This window comes from Ictalurus punctatus, chromosome 8 (assembly GCF_001660625.3).
Source record: "Ictalurus punctatus breed USDA103 chromosome 8, Coco_2.0, whole genome shotgun sequence".
NCBI lineage: Eukaryota > Metazoa > Chordata > Actinopteri > Siluriformes > Ictaluridae > Ictalurus > Ictalurus punctatus.
This window is the reverse complement of record NC_030423.2, coordinates 1,106,443-1,131,844: the sequence shown is the minus strand read 5'-3', so window position 1 is coordinate 1,131,844 and position 25,402 is coordinate 1,106,443. Positions and strand designations below refer to the sequence as shown.

Genomic DNA, 25,402 nt, shown 5'->3' with positions numbered 1-25,402 from the left:
GGAGGAAGTGCGTCATGGAAGTTAGGAGGAAGTGCGCCATGGAAGTTAGGAGGAAGTGCGTCATGGAAGGAAGGAGGAAGTGAGTCATGGAAGGAAGGAGGAAGTGCGTCATGGAAGGAAGGAGGAAGTGGGTCATGGAAGTTAGGAGGAAGTGCGTCATGGAAGGAAGGAGGAAGTGGGTCATGGAAGGAAGGAGGAAGTGGGTCATGGAAGGAAGGAGGAAGTGGGTCATGGAAGGAAGGAGGAAGTGGGTCATGGAAGGAAGGAGGAAGTGAGTCATGGAAGGAAGGAGGAAGTGTGTCATGGAAGGAAGGAGGAAGTGCGTCATGGAAGTTAGGAGGAAGTGCGCCATGGAAGTTAGGAGGAAGTGCGCCATGGAAGGAAGGAGGAAGTGCGTCATGGAAGGAAGGAGGAAGTGCGTCATGGAAGGAAGGAGGAAGTGGGTCATGGAAGTTAGGAGGAAGTGCGTCATGGAAGGAAGGAGGAAGTGGGTCATGGAAGGAAGGAGGAAGTGGGTCATGGAAGGAAGGAGGAAGTGGGTCATGGAAGGAAGGAGGAAGTGGGTCATGGAAGTTAGGAGGAAGTGGGTCATGGAAGGAAGGAGGAAGTGAGTCATGGAAGGAAGGAGGAAGTGGGTCATGGAAGGAAGGAGGAAGTGAGTCATGGAAGTTAGGAGCAAGTGAGTCATGGAAGGAAGGAGGAAGTGAGTCATGGAAGGAAGGAGGAAGTGAGTCATGGAAGGAAGGAGGAAGTGGGTCATGGAAGGAAGGAGGAAGTGAGTCATGGAAGTTAGGAGGAAGTAGGTCATGGAAGGAAGGAGGAAGTGCGTCATGGAAGGAAGGAGGAAGTGCGTCATGGAAGGAAGGAGGAAGTGCGTCATGGAAGGAAGGAGGAAGTGTGTGTTGGCCAGCAGAAGGTTTAAACCCCACACCCACGTTGTTGAACAGCAGTGAGGAGGCTGTGAGCGTTTCTCAGATCTTTCCCTGCAGGAGTGTTTATCAGCGCGAGCAGACGCGCTCCAGCTCAGAGTGCGGGGTTCGGAGGCCGCTGTTATTTGGACGCTGCACAATTTGATGCTGAATTTTCTTTTTTTTTCCCCCTGGAACCTATTGTTCGCGCCGGTCTCTGAAGGAGAGCTACCAGCTGCTGGGTGTTAAAAACACCGACAACAGCATGACCGCGGCATAACATCCTTATCCGTGTGTGTGTGTGTGTGTGTGTGTGTGTGTGTGTGAGAGAGAGAGAACGACCTTCACGCTGTGACCTTTAATCCAACCCAACTGTTAATGATGCGGAACTGTAACTGACATCACGTTTACGCCAGGAAGTACATTCATTAATGCCTTTTTTCGAATGCCTTATCGTTTCTATAGTAACCGCTCATGCATGGTCGATAGAAGTTTTCTGTGAGGAGAAATGTGTTGATGTAACGTTTAAGGAAGGAGTCTCCAGTGTCGGCGCTGTGTATCAGTCAGAGGTGAGGCTGTAACCGCAAGTCTTCAGGACAGAGGAGTTTACAGTGTGTTTATCCCTGACTCGTCAGGAACAAACATTAGAGCTATGTAAATACGATGAAAATGCGAAAGGTTTGTACGGCGAGGTTTGCTGCGCGCGCTAACTCTGATTAGGAAGAATCAATTAGCACGGCGTCTGAAAAGAGGGATTTCTGCGTAAGAAGGAGGGATGGGACGGAACAGAGCGGCGGCTTTGAAGACGTGTTTTATCTTCGCTTCCACCGCCCGAGCTGCTTTCGTCCTCAAAGAGGCTTTTCATAACTGTCACAAGTTTTTTGCTAGCTTCTGCAAAGATCTATTAGGCGGCGTTAATATTCAAAAAAAAAAAAAAAGGTGTGTTTCCATGACTACTAGAACTCTCTCTCTCTCTCTCTCTCTCTCTGGATCCGGAGAGACGTAAACCACACAATGTGCCCTGGATGCTGGATGGTAAATAGAAGTGTTTTTCTTTCTGTGCGCTGTGATGAACGATGCTGTTAGAGCTACAGTTTGTCAGTGCTGTCAGTGTGTGTGGAGGGATTTTCATAAAAAATGACTCAAAAAAAAAAAAAAAAAAAAAGACGCGTGGGGGGGGGGGGGGGGGACGTTAGACATCTTAGACACGGCGTCGTCTTTCGTTTTTTTCAGCTTGAGATCTGGCAGAAATGTGACGAGCGGTGCACGAGGACACGGGGGAAAGAATACGACGGAGAGAACACGTACGCGAGAAAATAAAGAGCAGACGGACGGAACGGTGTCGGACGGAAGAAACAAAGCGATGTCCGTCCCTGTCGTCCGAAGTTTTGCGAGTTCGAATCCAGGCGATGTCACGGCCGGTCCGAGAGAGGGCGCGGCCTGATTGTCCGTGCTGTTTCAGGGTGGGAGGAGCCTACTCTCTCTCTCTCTCTCTCTCTCTCTCTCTCTCTCTCTCTCTCTCTCTCTCTCTCTCTCTGTCTCTCTCTCTCTATCTCTCTCTATCTTTCTCTCGCCTGCCAATCACAGTGACACTAGCCAATCGTGGGAGCCTGTGAGCTCATGTATGAGGAAGAGGGCCGACAGCGCGTGTATACAAGGAAGAGCATCCACAGCGATGTTTATAGTCTATGTGGTGCATGTGCTAATGTAATATATATATATATATATATAAAAATTCTAATAAATAAACACGCTAATAGTAGCAGACACGCGGGTTTGCTAGCTTAGGCTGTTGCGCCAGAAGCAGGTAAAAAGGAGTACTGTAAGTTTAGCATAGAGGATCGAGATCGTGGATTACTCCAGCAAATTTATTTATTTATTTATTTATTTATTTATTTATTTATTTATTTATTTATTTTAGAAAATTTTTACCCAGGACCACCCGGGCGAAACAAACGGTGCGCGCCAACCGTAAGAGTCAGGATTCAAGGAATGCACCAGGTTTGTGTACACAGTCTAAGTTCTGTAGATTGGACCCAGGGTTGTTGATTGTTGATTGGAGCGCTGCCAGAACACTAGATTCCTGGATTAAATATGCGTGTTTGTGGAGCGCCCTTTGTGCAAGGTGCCGTCAGCTCCGGGTCACAGCGCCAGCTCCCATTTCACATCAGGAAAAAGAAAACGAGCCATTTTGGCTCCAGTGTGCGGAAACGTACGGGGGTAACGCGTGTTTTTACAGCAGCGGCGTATACCGGATCGTCTCTTATTGTGCTTTAGTCTGGGGGGAAAAAAGAACGGAGAAAATGGAAGAAGGGGGAAAAAAAAAGCGTCGGCGCGTGCCACGTATCGAGGCAGATCATTCGATTTTATTCACTGACTCTAAAACCGGCGTGACGGGCGGATGGATTCGGTAAACAGAGCCGGCGTGTCATTTACTTCCTGTTCCTGCAAAGTGAGAAAAATGCGCTAGGTTACCGAGGAAGGGGATGTACGTTTGCATGACTGCCTCGGGATATTTGGATTGTTTGTTTTACGTATTATGGAGGCACTTGCCGACTCGGCAGATTCCCTCAGCGCCTCCGGGAGCTCGGGGTGTTGATACAGAGGCACCGAGGCGAGATGAGAGCGCTATGCTAATGCTCCAGGTGTGGAAGAGAGAGTACGAGAAACTTTTGTAGCCGAGTCAGATCCGAGGAATAAAGTTAGATGAGGAACGCAAACTCCCGAGATTCTACGAGGAAAAAGAGAAGAAAGTTCTCGTTTCTGACAGGACGGTCTCGGTCCGTTATCACGCGGACGTTGATTATTGTCCTGTGACGGCACGTCCCGGGGGGGTTTATTCCTCTCACACCACAGCAGCTTACTGATACCTTTCCTCCAGCAGCTCCATACACTCCTTCCCTCACCAGCTTCTCTCTTTCTCTCTCTTTTCTTTCACATCTCTCTCTCTCTTTTCTCTCTTTCTCTTTTCTCTCTTTCTCTTTTCTGTCCTCTCTCTTTTTTCTCTCTCTTTTCTCTCCTCTCTCTCTTCTCTTTCTTTTTTCTCTGACTTTTTTCTCTCACATTTCTCTCTTCTCTCTTTTCTCTCTCTTTTCTCTCCTCTCTCTCTCTCTTCTCTTTCTTTTTTTCTCTGATTTTTTTCTCCATTTCTCTCTTTTCTCTCTTCTCTCTTTTCTCTCCTCTCTCCTGTCTCTTTCTTTTTTCTCTGACTTTTTTCTCTCACATTTCTGTTTTCTCTCTTCTCTCTTTTCGCTCTCTTTTTTCTCACATTTCTCTCTTTCCTCTCCTCTCTTTTCTCTCCTCTGTCTTTTCTCTCTCTTTTCTCTCCTCTCTCTCTCTCTCCTCTCTGTCTTTTCTCTCTCTCTTTTCTCTCCTCTCTCTCTCTCTTCTCTTTCTTTTTTCTCTGACTCTTTTCTCTCACATTTCTGTTTTCTCTCTTCTCTCTTTTCTCTCTCTCTTTTTTCCCTCACATTTCTCTTTTCTCTCTTCTCTGTCTTTTCTTTCTTTTCTCTCGTCTCTCTCCTCTCTCTTTTCTCTCTCTCTTGAACTTCTCTCTAAAAAAACAAACAAAAACAAATCGTCAACTCGTCCGTCCTGGAGACGTCTGAAAGCTTGGACGCTGCGCTGACGCTGGAGACGCCTTCCGTAAATGTTAAATAAACACGTTTCTCCTGACGCAAAAAAAATATCCTCCAAGTACCTGTGAACGAGCCGTCGCTATGGAAACCGTAACACATCCGAGCGAGCGCGTCAACAGCGTATAAACCTGCGATTCCGTGCTGCCGTACTGTTCATGTAACTGTAAACGGATAAAAGCGTGACGTCCGTCGAAAAGCTCTTCTTAAGGGTTCGGTGTTGTGACCTTCTGACCGTCTGATGGATGAAGAGCGATCAGAACGCCGCCAGTGTGCCGCCAGTGTGCCGCGAGTGTGCCGCGAGTGCGCCGCGTGCTCAGAGTCATTCTGGAAGACGGAGGGGGAAATTTTCACGCCGAGGTTTCTCCTGATGGGAAATGATTGAACACGCCAGCTGAAGGTGCGAGAGAGTGATCGGGTTTGCGCAGAAGCTGTTCGAGGAACACGAGGAAGACGAGATGATGGAGGGAATTCTCATCTATTAACAGCTCCATGATGCTGATCTGCAGGAATTTCATGAAGGTCGTGACATTTTAATGCTGTCGCGTCTGGACTCGCTGAACGAGTCTCGCACACTCTCGCACACACTATCACACAGTCTCACCCACTCGCACTCTCACACACACTATCATACACTATCACTCATACACCATCACACACTCTCGCACACACCATCACACACTATCATACACTCTCGCACACACTATCATACACTCTCGCACACACTATCACACAGTCTCACACACTCGCACTCTCACACACACTATCATACACTATCACACACTCTCGCACACACTATCATACACCATCACACACACTCGCACACACGATCATACACTATCACACACTCTCGCATACTCTCACATACACGATCATACACTATCACACACTCTCGCACACTCACTCTCGCACACACTATCATACACTATCACACACTCACTCACACACTCACACTATCATACACTATCACACACTCTCGCACACTCACACACACACACACACTATCATACACTATCACACACTCTCTCACACTCACTCTCGCACACACTATCATACACTATCACTCACTCACTCACACTCACTCTCGCACACACTATCATACACTATCACTCACTCACTCACACTCACTCACACACTCACATTATCATACACTATCACTCACTCTCGCACACACTATCACACACTCTCGCACACTCACTCTCGCACACACTATCATACACTATCACTCACTCACTCACACACTATCATACACTATCACTCACTCACTCACACACTATCATACACTATCACACACTCACTCACTCACATTATCATACACTATCACACACTCTCGCACTCACTCACACTATCATACACTATCATACACTCTCGCACACTCACAGACACACACACTCTTGCACCTTATCAAACGCACTCACACCATCACACAAACACACACTGTCGCACACATTATCACACACACGTTATCGCATACAAACACACATTACACTCTCTCTCTCACACACACACTTGCACCTTATCAAACGCTCTCAAACACCATTATACACTCTCTCACACACACACATTCACACACTCGCTCTCTCACACACACATTTACACACTCACTCTCTCACACACACATTCACACTCTCTCTCTCTCACACACGCACACACACGCTCTGTATGCAGATCTGCAGTTCATGCATATTTATGAAGCAGCTCGGTTTCTCCCGTTGTGTGACACCGTGTAAAAGCGTGATGTGAAGGCTTATGAAACTCTTAGTTACTCAGATACCTGCGCTCTGATCAGCTAACGTAAGCGAGATGTTTGTACAAATGCTCGCTGTAAGTGACGGTCTCGTGCGCCTCGGAGCTGCTGGGATTCTCGCATCAGCAGTAACCTGAGATGAGGTTATTTCAATATTTATGCTGACTTATTGAAAGGGGAAAAAAAACTCCCACAACATAAACAATCTAAAGTCTACACTCCCCAGACCATCCACCTGGTACAGGGTTTCATCTTTTGGTTCCTATTTTCATTTGCTTCCCGTTCTCCTCACTTTCGACAGAGCTTGCGGAAAAATGGACATGGGGGAAGTTATAAAGATGTTTAAGTGGTTAAAATTAAACGGCAATCACCAGGAATCTAGGAATCACTAATAATAATGATAAATAATATCCTGTGTAATAATAATAAGAGGAATAAGTGTGTTATTGTATATTTTTAAATGGTTATTTTATAACGTGTATAAAATATAAATAATATTCTATATTACCATGAATTATGATGTTGCGTGAGCTAAAGCAGCAAATTCGACTCTAATCTCTGTTTAAAACTAAAGCAGTGATTTTCCTGTTGACGGTGAGGGCGGCCATGTTGATTTGACTCGGTCACGTGATGAACTCGTTCTTCAGGTCACGTTCCCGACTACTCGTAGGACTTCCAAGCTGAGGAGGATCTCCTGGAACATCAGGAAAATCAGCTAGCGTGTCCCTCTCGACACGCTAGCTGGCTAACTCTTAACTCTCTAATTGTGGACTCGAGTTAACGTGACGTGTGAGCTAGTTTCCTTTAGCAGTTAGCTAGCGCTTTTCCGGTGCCGGCTTTATTACGGTATATTTGGAGAAGTTTGTTTGTTGTTGGATAAATCCTCCTAAAACAAAACAAAACCCAACGAATTTACGTGAACCGGTGACACTATGCTAGATTTAATGCTAGTTAACTAGCGCTTACATATCTATCCGGGCTGCTAGTTAACCTAGGGCCATATTAAACGATTGTCTATTTATTTATTTATCTTTTTACACGAATGATTTCGTTATATAAATGAAATATTCGAAACAGAAAGTTGTATAATCGGTCTACGTCACGCCTGATCGTGAACCCCGACGCCAAAACGCCACTGTCTGAGGCGGCGCTACTTTCTTTCGATATCCCGGCTAATCCCTTCGTAAATTCGGTGTCCTGGTTTGTACGAACGCAAACGAAGCGCCGGTCTGTTTAAATCCGGAGAGAACCGAACGGCGTCCGGGAAAAATCTGCAATGCAGAGTGCGCGTACGACGCGAGAGCCGTGAATACGGGACGCCACGCTCCGACGAGATATCCGTACACGTGCGTGCGGAGCCGGGTTTCCGTTCAGGGGAAGTGCGGGTGTGTGAGCGGTGGATGTGTGAGCGGCGATAACGTGATGCAGATGAAAATGTAACAGCTCCGGCTTTTTTCCCCCGACGCGTGCATGGGTGTCGCGTCCCGTTTGCCGTATCTTCGCTAAACAGAATAAAGATGAAGCTGAGGAAGAGTGATATCAGGATGGAGAAGCTGTGTAGCGGTGTGTGTGACGGTGTGTAGCGGTGTGTACAGCTTCTTCACCTCGGGCCGAGTTAATTAAACTGCTGCTGGGTGACATACGCAAGTGTCTGAGAAACTACAGTGGGGTTATTTATTTATTTTTCTAATTATAACTGTACTGGAGCGTTTATAACCTCGTTTATATCACAGCGGCACTTTATTCTTTGTGTGGATCTGTTTTAAATACTTCTATACTTATTATTATTAGTAGTAGTAGTAGTAGTAGTAGTAGTAGTAGTATTTCTTGTAATTGTTTCACACCTACTGCTAATTATTCTTGTTAAATGTCATATATTAATGCATATATAAGTAGAACATAGTGGTGATGATGATAATAATAATAGTTGTAGTAGGAGTAAGTAATATTAAAGAATTGTTTTTAACGCTTTACTATAGTATTTAATTAGAATCAAAACAATTCTCTATTATTTAATTTTTTAAGTCGTATTTATTCCCCCGTTGTTATTATAAGACAGCTACTCATCTTGAAGGATATCATCGAGTCTCATAACTTTTGACAAATATTTTGTATCATGATAATAGACCACCCCCAGGAAGCCCCGCCCCCTCAAGCACAGCCAATGAGAGCTTGGCGTCATAAAACAGTTGGCTAGCTCTTGGTCATATTGATATTGATGTAATGATTATTCTACTCGTTTGTTGAAAGAAAGAAAAAAAAAGAAACCCTGGTGTATACAGGGAACAGGAAGTTCTCATCCAGAGACCAGAAGAGTTCTGGAAGGCTACGGCATAATCTGCTGACGTTAGGGTGAAACTTTGTTTGGTGGCCCGCCATTTGGTTGCCCACTCTGGAGCCTTTACTGGGCTCCTGACCAAGACGCATAGCCCTCAGCTGCTCAGCTCTGTTCCCGGACCCGAGGCGCTTTGGATGCAGTCCTCCGCCAAACGAACAGATGTGGAATATCCACTTTAACCGATCTGACGACAGTTTATCCCGTAGTCTTTGAGCGAATCCGCATTCCTCCGTGATTCGAGCGCTGCTGAAATATTCATAGACCTCGCTGCGTTGATGTTATGGCCGCGTGACAGGCGACGCTCTTTCTCCTATAAGACCGTCTCCGGCACGATAGCGCGCACCGTTTTTAACACACCGTTTCTACACACGCATGACGAAGAGGTCGTGAGGTCATGAGCAAGGTCGTGACCCTTTTGTGTGACCCTAACAGAATGAGTGGGATTTAAAACAAAACATGTCCGTCTAAACGTGGGGGGGAGGAATCCTACCTGTTTAGGCCACGCCCATTTCAGGTTTAAATCCGAATAGAGATAGGAATATTTGGAGCAATGAACCGATAGAGGTCATGGCATTACAGTGTAGCAGTAGTTTCTGTATACTCTTTCTTCTCTTTGTTTGTTGGAGTCGTGACGTTAATTTGATGCACTGTGTGTGTGTGTGTGTGCGTTTATTTATTTATTTATTTATTTATTTAGCACTGCTTCTGCAGTCATGGCTGAAAAGCCCAGCGATGGTTGAACTGCCCGCCTGGGGATAAATAAAGTTGATTCAGTCCGATTGCTTCCAGACAGAAGTCGAGTAGAATCCGAGCATCGCTGTGGATCTGATGGATCTTGGCGTGTGTGTCTAGTTAGAACCCCGTGGACCAATGATGCAAAGCTCCAGGCAGCGTGGAAGAAACTCAACTTTGGGCAAAAATAAATTGCATTTTGAAAATAAATAAATAAATAAATAAAAAGAATGGTTGTAGAACATTAGTGAGCACACCGTCACTTCAGCCAGCTTTCTACGTACCGATGTGGAGATCATTCACTAACCGTGTGTACTTTCATAATCGAAAATACATTTTCCTATCTTTCCCAGCACCCTGAAGAGTTGTCCATTCATCCCTCTGTGGAAAAACCCTTCAAGGGTCTATGTAGAAGAACTTCCTAGTAAAATCTTTAAGGAGACATTTTTCTACGAGTGTAATTATGCTTGAAAGATCACATTAGGAATTTCTACAGAAAGTTATTATTATTATTATTATTGAACGATTTCCTTTCACATTTTAAAAGAAAGTCTAAATCCAGAACCCTGAAGGATGCTTTAGCTTCTCTGTCCAGACTAGAGGAAAGGTCAAAGGGTTCTAATTGGAGCGCCAGTCACAGGTTCGATCCTGATCCTGATTGTTCTCCCCACGTTCATGTGAGTTTCCTCAAACCTTCCAAAAACACACCAGTAGGTCGATTGGTGACTCCAAACTAGCCGTGGCTGTGAACTTGTGTGTGCATGGTGGCTGGGAATTCCATTCCAGTGTGTATTCCCACCTGGAGAAGTGTCAGCATCATACAACGGAGATACAGTGCACTCTTAAGAACAATGGTTCCTCAAGGGTTCCTTGGAGTCCTGTCTAATAGAGAAACCAACTGTTTATATATAGAACCTTTTATAGGACAAGCTGAAAAACTATTAAGTGTTCTAGATTTGGGCCAGGATCACGGTGGACCTGGCATCTATCCTGGGAATACCGGGCTTCTGAGTAAGTGGATTCTTCGGAACCCTTGAAGAACCGTATTTAGTGTTAATATCCGGAGAGTTGAAAGCACCAGCGCAGCTGTCGATCATTCCAGGTGTAAGTGTCGATTGGCTTGTCGTCTTGTGTTTTTATTGGAGGGTCCTGGTGTATTTATGTGTGGCGCACCTCGTGGCAGAGTAATCCGATGTTTAAATGCAGAGCTCCTATGCAAAATGCGACACCAGCCCATACCGCTTCGTAACATATTGCATGCGAGTTCGTGAAGACCTGCAGTAGTGAGGACGCTCAGGAATCCTGAAGCTGTCAAGCTCATTAGTTGGCATTTACGCGCTGCGCTCCCCAATCGATGACTCCATCAATTAGTCCCTTGGTCAATTAGTCACTAGGGAAAAAGGCTCACTATGCAATCTGAATCCAGTCCCGTCCATCACTCACTCCTCCGATTGATCCGTTCCAGTGGTTCTAGCTATCGATCCTCCAGCACCGGATACACCCGGTAGGGCTCCAAAGCCAGAGTCCGGCGCTGGGCAGCACGCTAACCGCTTTTTCACACCACTGGCTGGACCTTAATGACCTGCGTGTTTTTGATTAACTTTACTTAAAGCACGTCGGCCAAACAAGACGTTACGGTAATTACGCCAGACGTGACCCGACGCGTATTTCGAAGGTTTGCGGTCGTCACCAGTGGGAACGTTCTGTCCATCGATCTGTTGTCCTTTTCAAAAACTGCATGCTTTGATGATAACTAGGATCTGTTGACGGGAGAATTCCTGAAACGTTAACGGCACGGACAGACGTATACGGATATTTTTGAACATCCTGACGAAGAAGACGTTTTCGAAGACGCGTTCCCTTTGGGTGGGTTTTGCGTGTGTTATGAATGTGCCAGGTCTCCATTTATCTCATCTGCTGCTCAGGCTCTTACTTCATGGCCAGGAGTTTAGTTCCACTTCATTCTGTTATTACATCCTGGTATGGAGGAGACGGAATACGATCGGACCTGTACTGCGCCCGAATCCACCTCATCGTCAGTGTGGATCCTCGCGTTTGTCGTTTTTCTTTTTTTCTCTCTCCTGAAGTTGACGAAACATAAACAAACGCATCTCATCATGTCACAGAGATGTCGGAAAACGTAAAGTCGCAGCTTTACGTCTGACTGTCACGAAGTGCTGACACTGGAGACTCCTTCCGTGAGTGTCAAATAAACGCATTTCTCCTTACAGGAAATATTTTTAAAATCGGAATACGTGGGGCGTCTGCCGTACAGGCCCCTGTGAACGAGCTGTTACTATAGAAACGATGAGGTATTAGAACGAATATCAGGCGGAACGTAAAAGAACGAGCGACCGGAAGAAAGACTACGATCGAACCGGTAGCATTACGACGAATCGACAGGCATTTCTAATCGTTAAGTGCTTGAGACGGGTAAAGACTCGACGGGTCCGGCGTCCTCTGGGACGCTTGACAAGATGGCCGCCTTTTAGAAGCTCGGCACGCTTGAATTGACTGGTGTTTGATGAGTCTCCGTCCTCCAGCTGCTGCTTAACTCTCCCGGTAGGCAGACATGAGGAGAATGTCACGGGTGTGCTGCACAACGGCAAGACGACAAGGGCAGGATTTTACATCAGTGTCCAACATGCACTCCAGGGACCCCGGCAGCCGTATCCGTCATTACACGGTCCCTCATTAGCCGGCTTGTAATTGCATTGTGGGTAGTTGGGTATGTCATAAATCTAGAGGAAACGCATGGGGGGAGAGGACCGGAAAAGGCTACTACTTTGGCTTTTGGGCCTATAGGGAATATGGCTAATGTTCTAGCCCTGGTACTTCTAAAGGACAGCACTTTCTGTGTGTGGGTTCACTAGTCGAGAGCTTACTCTACCATTTTCTACATATACGTACTTTCATTTTACGTCCTGTTTGTTTCACGTCTTCCACTTCCTGGTTTTCTACTTCCTCGTCGTCGACACCTATTTATATATTTCTTCGTTTTGAATTTACATCAAATTTGCAAATTTACCCTAGGGACAAGTCTGAATATCGCTGGAAAGCGTTCTTTAGACGGCACCGGCATTTGCAGTTCTTTCTTCCCTCCACCATTTTGTCTCTCTTTAAACTCTGGAGCTTGCCCTCGTCTGTCCAAACTCCTTTTTGTCCGCGCTGGCACATGACTCATCCCATCCTAGCGGCCAATCTTAATCGCTCTTATGGCTCCTGACGCTTCCAGAAAGCAAATTGCTTGTGCTTGAGTCTAACGTCCATCAGTACGTCACTAATACGGCTAAATAGGACCGAAAGCCGCGTGTGTGTTACGCGATGCTAATCAGATCCCACTGGATTATATTCATTATTTTTGTTGCTAGCAGATCGGGCTAACCAGAATGAACAACACCGCTGTTCATTTGAACGCTGTTAGCCTCTTATTTCCAATTTCTTTGCCAAATTAAGACGATCTTGATGCTTGTATAGTTCTGGAAACATCAGGCACACACACACACACACACACACATCATTTACACTGATTTAGGTTCTGCTGTCAGGCAGCCTGCTGCTTCTTTCTCCCGTCAGAAAGGCAGAGTCTTCAGATCTTAGCCATCTGAATATCTGAATTAGCATCCCGACGGTGCTCTGAATTCACACCCAGCCAGAGAGTGCACTGATGCGCAGAGGCTTAGCGAGCTTAGCTTTCGTTAGCTAGACGGCAGCTGAAGCCTCGGGTCCCTCCAGGCCAAATTATAAAACTTCATACAGAGCCATCTGCCTGTGTTGCCGAACATCCCATGCTGGCTCCGGTGCAGGAAAAAAAAAAAACAACAACCCCGTAATTATCTCACGACTTCTACTGCCAAAACTTGTGCGGATGCTACATTCCGCTACCCGGGCCGCGCGCGTCTTGAATGTCAGTGTATCCATCATGTCAGAGGTCGGGAGCGTGGTTATTTGCCAAAATTTCAAATTTAACCTTAAATCCTGGGAAGAACTTCATAGCGGATCTCGTGCCGTTACCAAACAGCCGGCTCCGCCGTGTTGTCCTCGGCGTCTCCGGCGTCTGGCTAATATTACTCGTTTATTATTGGCGAATATAAACTGAACACTAATACACGGTGAATGAACCTTTCACGAGAGTCTGATTTCAGCTTAATTGAAAAAAAGAAGCATTAAATAAGACCCTAATTAACAGCTTGTTGGATAAAATAATGTCTAGGCTGTACCGATGATTTGTTAATGCTAACGAATGTCGTAGATAATTAGCTATTAGTCACAATTCTTCTACAAGAACCTGGAAGGGCTTACAAAGAAAATCCTGACACATTTGTTTCATTTTCTGCTTTTTATTCTCTCTCTGTAAAATATCTGGTCATAAATGGCACGCGCTTTCTTTGAGCAGGAGTTAAAGTTCATTACTGAAGCCAAGGTTTTCAATAAATAAATAAATAAATAAATAAATAAGCAAACAAACAAGCGGAAGTGGTTTATTTTTCCTCCAAGGCCGACGGGGTGGTATGAAAAGGTGAGGGAAAGCGGGGACGGATGTAAGAAATAAATGCTGCGGGAATACAAATATGATTATCCTGTCATTTTGGGTTCTGTTATTTGTTCTGCTTTGTAGTGCTGAAACGACATCACGTTTACACACGCGGTGTCGGTTTTCGTTCTGAGAGTGTGGGCGTGGCCTCGTCTTCCCACTCGGGTAAACGGTGTCCGCACCCTGATTGACGAAGATCCAGAATAACGCCACGTGTGATGGCGTTAATTGCCCGCGCGAACGGCAAGGATTAACAACGGATAATCGTATGAATTCCGTCGCGTGTCTTTTCTCATGTAATGGAGTATGGAAGTGAGATTATTTTTGTGTTTTAAAAACTGTGTACAATTTTGTGTTTAACCCAAAAATGACCACCATTTTGCATCTTTTTCATTGGAACGCCAGTTTAAAGCGCACGAGCCGACGGTATATGTTCGTGCTGAGGAAGGATGCTAAACTGGTGGCTATAAAAATGCCTTACATTAGCATTGTAGCTTAAAAAAAACAACAACAACAACAACACAAAGATGCATCTAGATAGATGGCTTGGAAAATGTATAAATCGGCCATTTTGTTTCTTTGAGTATTTTCCATGCACAAAAACAACCCAAAAGCTCCTTTCAGTGGAATTTTAAATGACGCATTTATAAACTACGTTTCAAATCCCTCTGTAGAGCCGTGATACGGCGAGGAGAACGCTTCTCTCCGATTCTCTGTGATTGCCGCAGTTCTCCTCCAGAGCCTCGGCTTTATCGGCGCTACGCAGCGATCGCCCCGAAGTGATATTCACCGCGTCTCGAAAACAGCGCTCCAGGACGAAAACAGTCATTAATCAGCGCGTGTGTGTGTTATGAAGTCACACTCTCTCAAAAGCTGACAGCAGCTGGATGTCCTCACATCTGCTGCTGCGAGAGCTGGAGATTCACGATTAGCCGTCGCTGCTCGCGCCTTCCATAAAGAGCAGAAATTACCTCTTTAGTCCGTCTTTATCTGGGCGGCGAAGTGCGCTAATCAACACTTTAGTTTTATTTCCGATTTGAAATGTGCCAGAGAGAAGCGTGAGATTTCTTTGAAAGGACTAACGCTGCGTTATCGGTGAAGTCAACAGCCGCCTCGTCTCTATCGGCGGAATCCTAAACCCCGCCCCCTCAACTGCTTATCTTTGCATATCATTAAAATAAATTCTGTTTTTAAAAAAATTACCCAAAGGCTACCACCTGCCACGTGTTCCTCTTCTAGCACGGCAATTTGCTGACGATAGTTTTGTACTTTTTATCCGTTTATAGTTGCATTCAATGCTGTGGAACGCCCGCTAAACAAGTTCAAAGCAGTTAATAAACATCCCTCATCGGGCTCTCTTTTTTTTCCCTGTCTCGTAAAGTTAATAAGACGACAACAACAACAACAACAAAACACGGCTCATCCCGTTACCGAGAACTCATCGTTCGCTGACGCTGGAGACTCCTTCCATAAATCTTAAATAAACTTCTCCTTACGCAAAACTCCAGCATGTCAATGTATATTTTTCTAAAATCCGTTTATGTGGCGCAGCTGTCGTCCATGTCCCCGTGAACGAGCCGTTACTATGGAAACGATAGCGTATTAGAGCGAATTCTATACTTTCCTTTCTGAGAGACGGTTTCTGTATAAGAGACGCATTTAACATTTCACATTTGTGGCATTATCACATGATCGAGTTTAACTTAAGCTCCGCCTTTGTTAAACCCAGGAAGACCTGTCACACTTTTGCCGTCGAAATGGCGAATTTCTCATTCCGCTAACATGTCTGTCTGCTACTTCATGCATGCTAACTGACTAGCCTGAGCTCTTTCTCTAACCCCTCTCCCATGTTCCCCCCCACAGACACATCGAGAACTGGTTGGGCCTGCAAACCGTACAGGAGGTTGACATGGCTCTGTACACCGGAATCCAGAGACTGTGAGTAGCAGAAACACTTCTTAGCACCATATCGCTAATCTCTCCCTCACCCCGAACTCGGACACCGTGAAACGCAGCTGACATGGCTTCAAGGAACGTTGCTCATCGCGATAGCGCTTGAAGTGGTAGATCTACGGATTAGCACTTAGCGACGATGCTAGCCGGGCAGCTGGGCTTTCTCATGTCCCAGTGGTCGACTTTAGCGCCGTGGATTTTCCTTTCAAGTCAGCCCACAAACAAAAAGATCCTCCCCAAGGCCTAGTTTGCGCTGATCAAATAAACAGCACTGAAGCAGCCAGGAAATTTAATTACGTCCCCCATCGCCCAGCGTCTGGACAAGAGCTCCGCTCGGCTCCTTCTCCCTTCCCTCTCTGTGTTGGACCTGCTGTAGATATGTTCCTTCCTTTTCCAAAAAAATGTCTCCGGATGCCTCTCGGGAAGCTCGTCCTCACACCGTCTTGCATACACACGCTAGCACATGCACAATCTTCTCCTCGCCAGTTTCGGAAAGCTTAAAGCAATTACAGCAGCTCTGATTAGCATGTTTCTCCTTAGCCACTAGCGTTTGTCAATAGCGCCTTAAAACCCTGTCTGAAAACCACAGCATCTCATTGCTTCTTTGCTGTTTTAACCCTTTTTATTGATCTGAGATTACATTTTCTGTTTAATTATGTTAAAACGATCGATCGATATACTGTGCGATCAGGAAAGCGCTAGGTGCTGGTGCTGGAAGGTCCCAAGGTCCTAAGTCGCCATTTAGAACCTTCCTCAAGAACCCAACGGTTCTGCAGGTCCTAGGATTTAAAATCATGAACTTCCAATCAGAAGCCCGATGCTTTAACCGTCAGGCACTTCAGGTACTTCAGGGGGATTTTACGTGTTTTTACGTTCCACAGGCCTTTGTGATGGGGACCCACTCTGGTTTAGGGTTCTACTAGATTCCTTAGAGTTCATCCAGAGTGAAGACATGTTCACGTTACCAGGTCGAAGTGACACCCATCCGATTTTCTGCCTTAAAATGACACGGATCTGATGTTTTTCAGGACGATGGGTTTATATGTGATACTAGATGAGATACGTATTCAGGGTGTAGGTGTGCAGATCACCGCCATCGTCATCATCCGGTGTGAGCAGCATGGCAGGACGGCAGCGGAGGACGGCGAAGACGAAAGCAGCGACGACTTATTCGGTGGAAAGATGAGGAAATTGGTGATGCACTCGATATTTGGGGAATTTTGGGAGTGAACCTCCAAAAAGCCGAACAGTGTTCGAAAAAGTTGTCCGGGAACTCGATGTGCACATGCGGGGTATTTCTGGGGAAAGGTTCCCATAATAAGACACATACAGATCAGATATGGATTTGAATGCGAGCCATCGAGATCAGACAGAACTGATCTGAGCAAAAGATCAGAACTTGTAAAGTTCTGTAAAGTCTTCATGTGGTGACTAGGAATTCATCTTCAGCAACCACTTCTTCTTAGCCTGGGTTGCAGTAGATCTATCCTATCAACATGGAAGGATCGACCCCCCTGGACGGGAGCAGTCCATTGCAGAGCACCATGCGCACACACACGTACACCTACGGACGATTTAGGATGATCTATGGACGTGAGGAAACCCAGACAGACACGAAAATAATAAGTGCACCAGAGCGCAGAACCAATCTGAAGACCCTGGTACTGTGAGGAGACCCAATCTCAAACTTTTCTAAATAACAAACACACGTAGAAAAGAGCCAGCGAATGGTATCAGACATAATCGATACACGGATGCAAGGATCCATCCTTTTTTCATATTCATACTAGTGCGCCGATTCAAATCGGTCAATATTTTTACCGCTGTTCGGGCTTTTTCGGCTCCCGGGATCCGAACGGCGATCGGCAGACCTGCCGAGCGCTCGAGCGATTAGTCCTGCATCACAAACCGTGCCTTTGTGTGAGCTCGACCCAAATCAGAATCCGTCGATCTGATTAGTCGTTCTCACGCCCGTAATGAAAACAAGAGCGAGCCCTCTGCGTGAACGAACATCTCACAGATGCCGGTGATCAAAACGGATTCAATATACATAATTGATTCAAGATGCTGGCGAGAGTCACTACAAGAGGGAGGAGAGGTTGCTTTTCGATGAGCATCCTGGCTGTGATGATGCCTCAGGAGAAAGATACGATACTGGGTGTTTTTCCATCTCCGTTAGCCGTCTAAATAATCATCAGCTCAGACGGTGTCGACGTCAGCCCGGGTTAAAACAACCAAACTGCACCTCTCTCCTCCTCTCACGACTCGTGCGCTTCAACCCAGACCTATTATTTACCACAAATGCGACTTTAAATCAGCAGGTAATCAGCACACTCGCTGTTTGACACTGGCGCGATCCACAGGCCCGCTCTCTCTGAACGCCGGTTTCCATAGATACCATCGTGGTTTAGCCTTCGCAGCCATTTACAATAATCCCTCTTCGAGTGTGCACACTCCTACAAGTGTTTGGGGAAATGTCACGGCGGTTGGTTGAGAAGGAAAACAAAAATATTTGTGTTCTTTTCTGTTTCAGGACCATCATGAACTGCAATTTGAGGACCATCCAGTCTCGAGCCTTCGCCCAGAACCCGCATCTACGTTACATGTGAGTCTCTTTCCTAGGGTTTTTCCCAAAAGGGAAAACGGACACGATGCGATTCTTATGGAATACGATCGTTTTGATCTGAGGAAATATGAGAATCTGCATTAAACCTTTACCACAGGCTTGTCTGACATAAAAATGTTTTAGCCAGGACTCTGAAAACAGAATCTGGGCATGTCCCACATCAGTTTTTCTTTATTTTTTCATTGTAAAAAGTAGCTAGCAGTGGAAATTCCCCAAATCTCTCCAGCATGTGTTCCGTGTTTCGCCGTTCGTGTCCTGCACGTTTACGGAGAGGTAGGAAATGTCTCTATTCCTCTTAGCGGCTTTGAAGGTACATCTAAAAGCTTCTCGCGTTTTCGCAACCAGGGACTACCATACAGGAACGATGCGTCCCCTCTTCATGGTTTATTTACGTTCCGATTCAACACGCTATAGCAAAGTTACCACCGCTAGCCCCTCTTCAGGAGACACGCCTTCATGCATCATTAATCATGATAAATTCATCTGCAGAACCCAGGAACTTCTCACCCCGCACTCTCTCTGAGATAACTGTTGGGAGGCATTAGGAAGAGTTGTGTATCGTAAGTTTTACATTACAGCACTGTTTACACCACTCGCGTCTATATGCCATCCGTCATCTAGATCAAAGCACTCGAGTGACCACTTGCAGCACGACAGAAGGAGGATATCCGGAGTCTTATCACACTGTTGGTTAGCGAGCTAGGGTTTGGTACGCAGCTAGTAGTCCAAGTGGATAGTTTTCTTTCTTCCAGGAGTGCATCAACGTACCCAAAGAATACGATCCGTTGAGAAATGTAATTTCGGATAATCTGAATACCGAATACGAGATATCCGGATAAATGAACAGGATCGAGGCAACACAGAGATGGGAGAAAATGGGAACATGGAATGTTAGGACCTTAAGACCTTGGGAACTTTTAGAATATATAGCACTTGCGGATAATGGAATTCTGGGAACATATGACTGTGGGGACGTGGGATTGCGGAAACATTAGAGCTTTGGGAACGTCGAGTTTTGGAAGACAGAAGAGTAACATATATCGTATTGAGGGAATATAGGGCGCTGGGAATAGAGTGGATTGGGAAGACATGACTATAGGGACATGGGATTGTTAGGAAGTTTTATTTATATATATATATATATATATATATATATATATATATATATATATATATATATATATATACTGTATACTTAAGGAGCATGGAACCCTGGGAAAATATAGCTTTGGGAAGAGTGAATGTGGGAAACATGGAATCTTTGGAATGTTGGCCCTTGGAAGCGTGAAACTTTTAGAATATACGAGCAGCGGTGGCCCAATGGTTAAGGCTCAATAGGGGGTTCGAGCCCCAGCACTGCCAAGCTGCCACTCTTGGGCCCTTGTGCAAGGCCCTTAACCCTCTCTGCTCCAGGGGGCGCTGTATCAGGCTGGGCTATGAGGAAAAAGAATTTCACCGTGCTGTAACGTATACATGACGAATAAAGCCTTTTTCTCCTGATATAAGAGAACACGGAGAACATGGAGCCCTGGGAACACAGGCCCTCGGAAACATAAGTTCCTGAAAACATAGGGCTTATTGGGGAACATGGGGATTTGGGTAGGTAATGGCAACTTAAAAATATAGTTCTTTAAGAATATAGGACACTGGGAATATAGTCATTAGGGAACATAGGGTTGTGAGAATACAGAACTCTGGAAGCGTAGACTGTTGCTAGATGGCTGGATGGTATTGATTGATCGCTCAGTGGAAATGAGGACCCTGGAAACATGTACTATAGAATTCAGGACGACGTAAATATAGTAGCTCGGGAACGGGAAGCTGTGGGAGCGTAGAGATTTTGGAGGAGTTTGTGAACACAGGACTATGGGAACGTAAGTCTTTGAGAAGAGAAAAATGACTTGGGAACATGGAACCCTGGGAAAATTGGACTCAGTAAACATGGCGCTTTAGGAACCTACTGTAAGGCAGTGGGAAAAGAGAGGCTTGGAAATCTGTGGATGTTAAAATGCTAAAAGCTCCAAGACGTCTGGATGAAATCGTGGATCGGAGTAAAGCAGGTCAGACCTGCGTGTCTTTTTAAAAAAAAAAAGAAAAGAAAAAGAAAAAAAAAATTATTGATTTTTTTATTTATTTTGATCTCTACAGCGTTATTTCAAACGATTATTATTTTGTCTGTCTGTAAAGGTTGGTCTTTCCCGCACTACATGAACGCCGGGTATTGGAGGTGGAGCGTCTGATTGGTGCCTCTCGCTGAAATGATAGCAGGAGAGAGAGAGAATGAAAGAAGCGCAGGGAACGAGAGATGATTTGTTTAATGAAGGCTGAAACGGGAGAACGTGACAGGTCTGCTATTTCCCCATTTTGCTGGAAAGCGTGATGAGTCACTTGCTGTCACCTCCCGGCGATCCCGCCCAATTTGGGCTGTCCATCACGACCTGAGAGTGCCTCGATGTTTCACTTGAATGACATGCGTGGGTGGATGCAGCTTTATAAGCAGTGGAGGCACACTGTGTGTGTGTGTGTGTGTGTGTGTGTTTTCTGTCTGTATAATATATATCGCTGTGTACGACTACATCACACTGCTTAAAACATCATGCCGTAGGGATTCATGTTCAAAAATTAATAACGCTATTTGCTTTTTTCCATCAAATTGCCCGCGCTCGTTAAAATCAGAGCAGGTCCTTTGTACGTGACGGTACACAGATCTAATCACTCATTCCTTCTCTCTCTCTCTCTCTCTCTCTCTCTCTCTCTCTCTCTCACTCTCTCGCTCCCTCTCATCTCAACAAATCTCACAGATGTCAATGTTTAAAAATGTATTCGATATCAATAATTGATTCCGGACGCTAATGAAACGGCGTGCCCGGCCGCGCGGAGATGTGGCTTCTCTGAAGCTGATCCTGTCGATAACGTGGCTCGGGCTACACGGGAACGACACGGCGCCCGTGCTCATCGATATCTCGTCTTAGATATCGACTGGGAAATATTGAAGGATGTAGGAACGGAGATCTAATGCGCAGGAAAGTGTAATTAAGGCTGTAAGTGCAAACCTCGCCGCTTAGCCGCGTATACTTTCCCATCACACGTTTAACACGCTATCCGAGAACGCCACGGCGCTGCTTCATCTCCGCCACAGACCTTTCCGAATCCGTCCCGGCGTTAACAATCCTAACGGCTCGCCGTTGTCGAGTAAAGAATGAAACGCCGCGGGCTGCGTTTTAGTGTCGTTACACGGTGTACCTTTTATCCGTTTATAGTTACGATTAACGCAAGGTCCAGTTCTCGCTTACATCATAGCCGCTATAAACAATCGTTCCCTCTCTTTATTCTCTCTTTTAAAATGAACAGAACAGAACAAATGGCAGCCTCGTCACGTTTCCGAGAACCCCTCTCCGTCCTGAAGGTGTCGGAGAACTGTAAGGACGTCCTTCTGTCAGTGTGAAATGAACATCTCCTTACAGAAAATCTCACCGTGTTAACGATGTACACGTTTTTAACACGTTTGTTATTCGTCGAGCCCCTGTGAACGGGCTGTTGCTATAGAAACCATAACGTGTCAGAATGGACGTATTGACAGAAACGAGCGCTACGGTCAAGCTGAGCTGCTGTTCTAGGAAACGAATCACTTTCTGACCAATCAGAGTCCGGAATTCGGCGGCGCTGTGACGTGACGCGCTAACCCCGGCCCTTTTATCGGGACCCCGGTTTAATCCGCGAGTCCATGTAATAAACATGTCTGTGGGTTTTCCGTTTACAGCACACCGTCGTTTCCGGCTTTAACGCTCGTTCACGCGGCGTCGATTTTCCCATAGTGTCTCGTGCTAGTCTTGTTTTTATACCGTACTCGCTCACAGGCCGTCATGACTGACTATGTTCGCAGGCATTTGTGTTCACGCCACGCTGGCTTTTATAAGCTGTAAAATCCCCAAGATTTGCAGAGCTCCCGTGTTGTGAAGTGGCGGCGTTCTGACTCATTTCCTGTGCTTTATGTCCTGCGGGTTCGGAGCGAGTGTGTCATCCATCAGCTCCTCCTACGGCTAATATAATGACCCCTGGGCTCTAACCTACAGATACAGATGAGCTCCTCTGATGTGGATCAATATAGACGGCGAGCTTCTCTTCCCTGGCACACGCGCTCCAGTCCTCGTCTCGGCCGAACACGCCGTCGGCCTGCGTACGCGATAATAAGCGGCGTTCCATCACCTCGGGGTGATAGAGTCATCCAGCGCAGGAGCTGTCAGGACGAATTTACCAGGTCGAAGATTCTTCACGATTATATTTGCAGATTTAAAATCCTGCGTTTTGCGTTCACTCACCCAGCGAAAGTCGTCTGTAGCAATTGCACAAGTAATTCTGTCTTATTTAAAAGGAAAAAAAAAAGCACAGATAATAGGACAAAGATACCCGCTCTGACCGGCTGGATATAGTGCTCTAGGGGCATTCGCATTATGACCAAAATCTCATATCACAATACTTGAAGATGTTTGCGATACACAATACGTATCGATATGCAACATAGCCAACAGCGTGCCGGCAAAACATGCGAGTAAGTGAATTCCAACACTGAAAAGGAGGGGGCCCAGTGTGTCACAAATGACTCGTTAAATGATTCGTTCTACAGGAGTCATTCTAAACTCCTCCTTAACTCCTGGAATCACTAACGACTCGGTTCGGCTGTTCAGAATCGATTCCTTCTTTTAGGAGTCGATGACTCCGATTGCAGAGTGTCGTGGTGTAAGAGGAATAAAACACTCGCTGTCATTGGAAAAGAATCCGATTTTGAGGAAGTATTCGTTAAATTAACTTTATACGACAAATAGTCATTAATTCATCCAAACTCTTTAATTAGTCAATGATGTATTAAATCACTTATAAATAGATTATTGTCTATTTATACTTGAAATGAAAGTCTTATACGACTATAATGTTTTTTCTTAAGCTCCGCCTCCCCAAGTTTACAGGTGGCATAGTAACAGGAAACAGGAAGTCACGCTGATTATATTATAATATTATATAAAGTTCCACTTTTGAACTTAAATATGGACTCGAGCGTTTGTTTTGTTTTGTTTTGTTTTTTTTCTCCATAAAATTGTTTATTTAAGAATGATAGTATTTGACGCAAGGAACTCCCCCCCCCCCCCCCCCCCCCCCCCCCGCCAAAAAAAAAAAAAAAAAAAAAAAAAACCACGATACTCAGTAAAATGTGCTGAGCTTCGCAAACGTTAGCTGTTTTTCCAAGCGATTGATGATCGGTCGGTTTTATTTCATTTTGTATTGTTTTTGTTTTTTTAATCCCCTCCTGGTTCCTGGCTCAGATGAAAGACCGAGCAGTCGATGGAGAGGTCAGGTGACTCTCTGCGTTTGAAGTCACGTTGCTCGTGTTTCATGTGTGACGGAACGAAAGGTTGCGGTGTGAATTCCTGGACTGATCTCTCTGCGTCTCTCGCTTTGTCTTTTGTTTTTTGTTGTTGTATTTTTTTAATCCGGTGATGTGAGAGGGGTCTGTGTGTATGATAAGGGATGTTGGAGGTGTAAAGGTTATTCCCACCGGTGGTTTAGGAGCAGCGCTCTCATTAAATCCTCCTCGCCCCTTGTCTCGTCTTTTTGCTCCAAAATGTCATTTTCAGAAACGAGTCTCTTGAGAGGGTTTTTTTTAGCTGTGTTTCTGTATCTTGTCTCATACAGCTTCACTTCTTTGTCTTTCTCTTTCCTCAGTCCAGGGTGTGCCATCCAGCTCTTTTATGCAAATTTAAAAAAAAAAAAATCATAAAAGCAGTCATTTCTAGGATTTTTAGATGAAGTGTCTTCTCTGTAGTAACTGTAATAAGTGGCCAGAAACAGAATTTAAAATGAAGGACAAAGAAGTGTGTGGGTGGAACAAACTGTAGTGATCAGTGATTGGCTCTCATGAACAGTAGTGATCAGTGATTGGTTAGTGAGAACAGTAGTGATCAGTGATTGGTTGGTGGGAACAGTAGTGATCAGTGATTGGTTAGTGAGAACAGTAGTGATCAGTGATTGGTTGATGGGAACTGTAGTGATCAGTGATTGGCTCTCATGAACAGTAGTGATCAGTGATTGGTTACTGGGAACGGTAGTGATCAGTGATTGGTTGGTGGGAACAGTAGTGATCAGTGATTGGTTGGTGAGAACAGTAGTGATCAGTGATTGGTTGGTGGGAACAGTAGTGATCAGTGATTGGTTGGTGGGAACAGTAGTGATCAGTGATTGGTTAGTGAGAACAGTAGTGATCAGTGATTGGTTGGTGGGAACGGTAGTGATCAGTGATTGGTTGGTGGGAACGGTAGTGATCAGTGATTGGTTGGTGAGAACAGTAGTGATCAGTGATTGGTTGGTGAGAACAGTAGTGATCAGTGATTGGTTGTTGTGAACAGTAGTGATCAGTGATTGGTTGGTGGGAACGGTAGTGATCAGTGATTGGTTGGTGGGAACGGTAGTGATCAGTGATTGGTTGGTGGGAACGGTAGTGATCAGTGATTGGTTGGTGAGAACGGTAGTGATCAGTGATTGGTTGTTGTGAACGGTAGTGATCAGTGATTGGTTGGTGGGAACGGTAGTGATCAGTGATTGGTTGTTGTGAACGGTAGTGATCAGTGATTGGTTAGTGAGAACAGTAGTGATCAGTGATTGGTTAGTGAGAACAGTAGTGATCAGTGATTGGTTAGTGAGAACAGTAGTGATCAGTGATTGGTTAGTGAGAACAGTAGTGATCAGTGATTGGTTAGTGAGAACAGTAGTGATCAGTGATTGGTTGGTGAGAACGGTAGTGATCAGTGATTGGTTGGTGGGAACAGTAGTGATCAGTGATTGGTTAGTGAGAACGGTAGTGATCAGTGATTGGTTGTTGTGAACGGTAGTGATCAGTGATTGGTTGTTGTGAACGGTAGTGATCAGTGATTGGTTGT

The 25,402-nt window shown here is 45.4% G+C and overlaps 1 protein-coding gene across 1 annotated transcript in view; it reads left to right on the top strand.

The window, feature by feature from the left end:
• ntrk3a (neurotrophic tyrosine kinase, receptor, type 3a) overlaps positions 1-25,402 on the top strand; it is a 179,347-nt gene that overhangs the window by 27,733 nt on the left and 126,212 nt on the right. The window contains exons 2-3 of the mRNA XM_017475136.3: positions 15,758-15,832; positions 18,381-18,452. Of these exons, the coding sequence (XP_017330625.1) occupies positions 15,758-15,832; positions 18,381-18,452 (147 nt within the window). The remainder of the gene's footprint in view (positions 1-15,757; positions 15,833-18,380; positions 18,453-25,402) is intronic.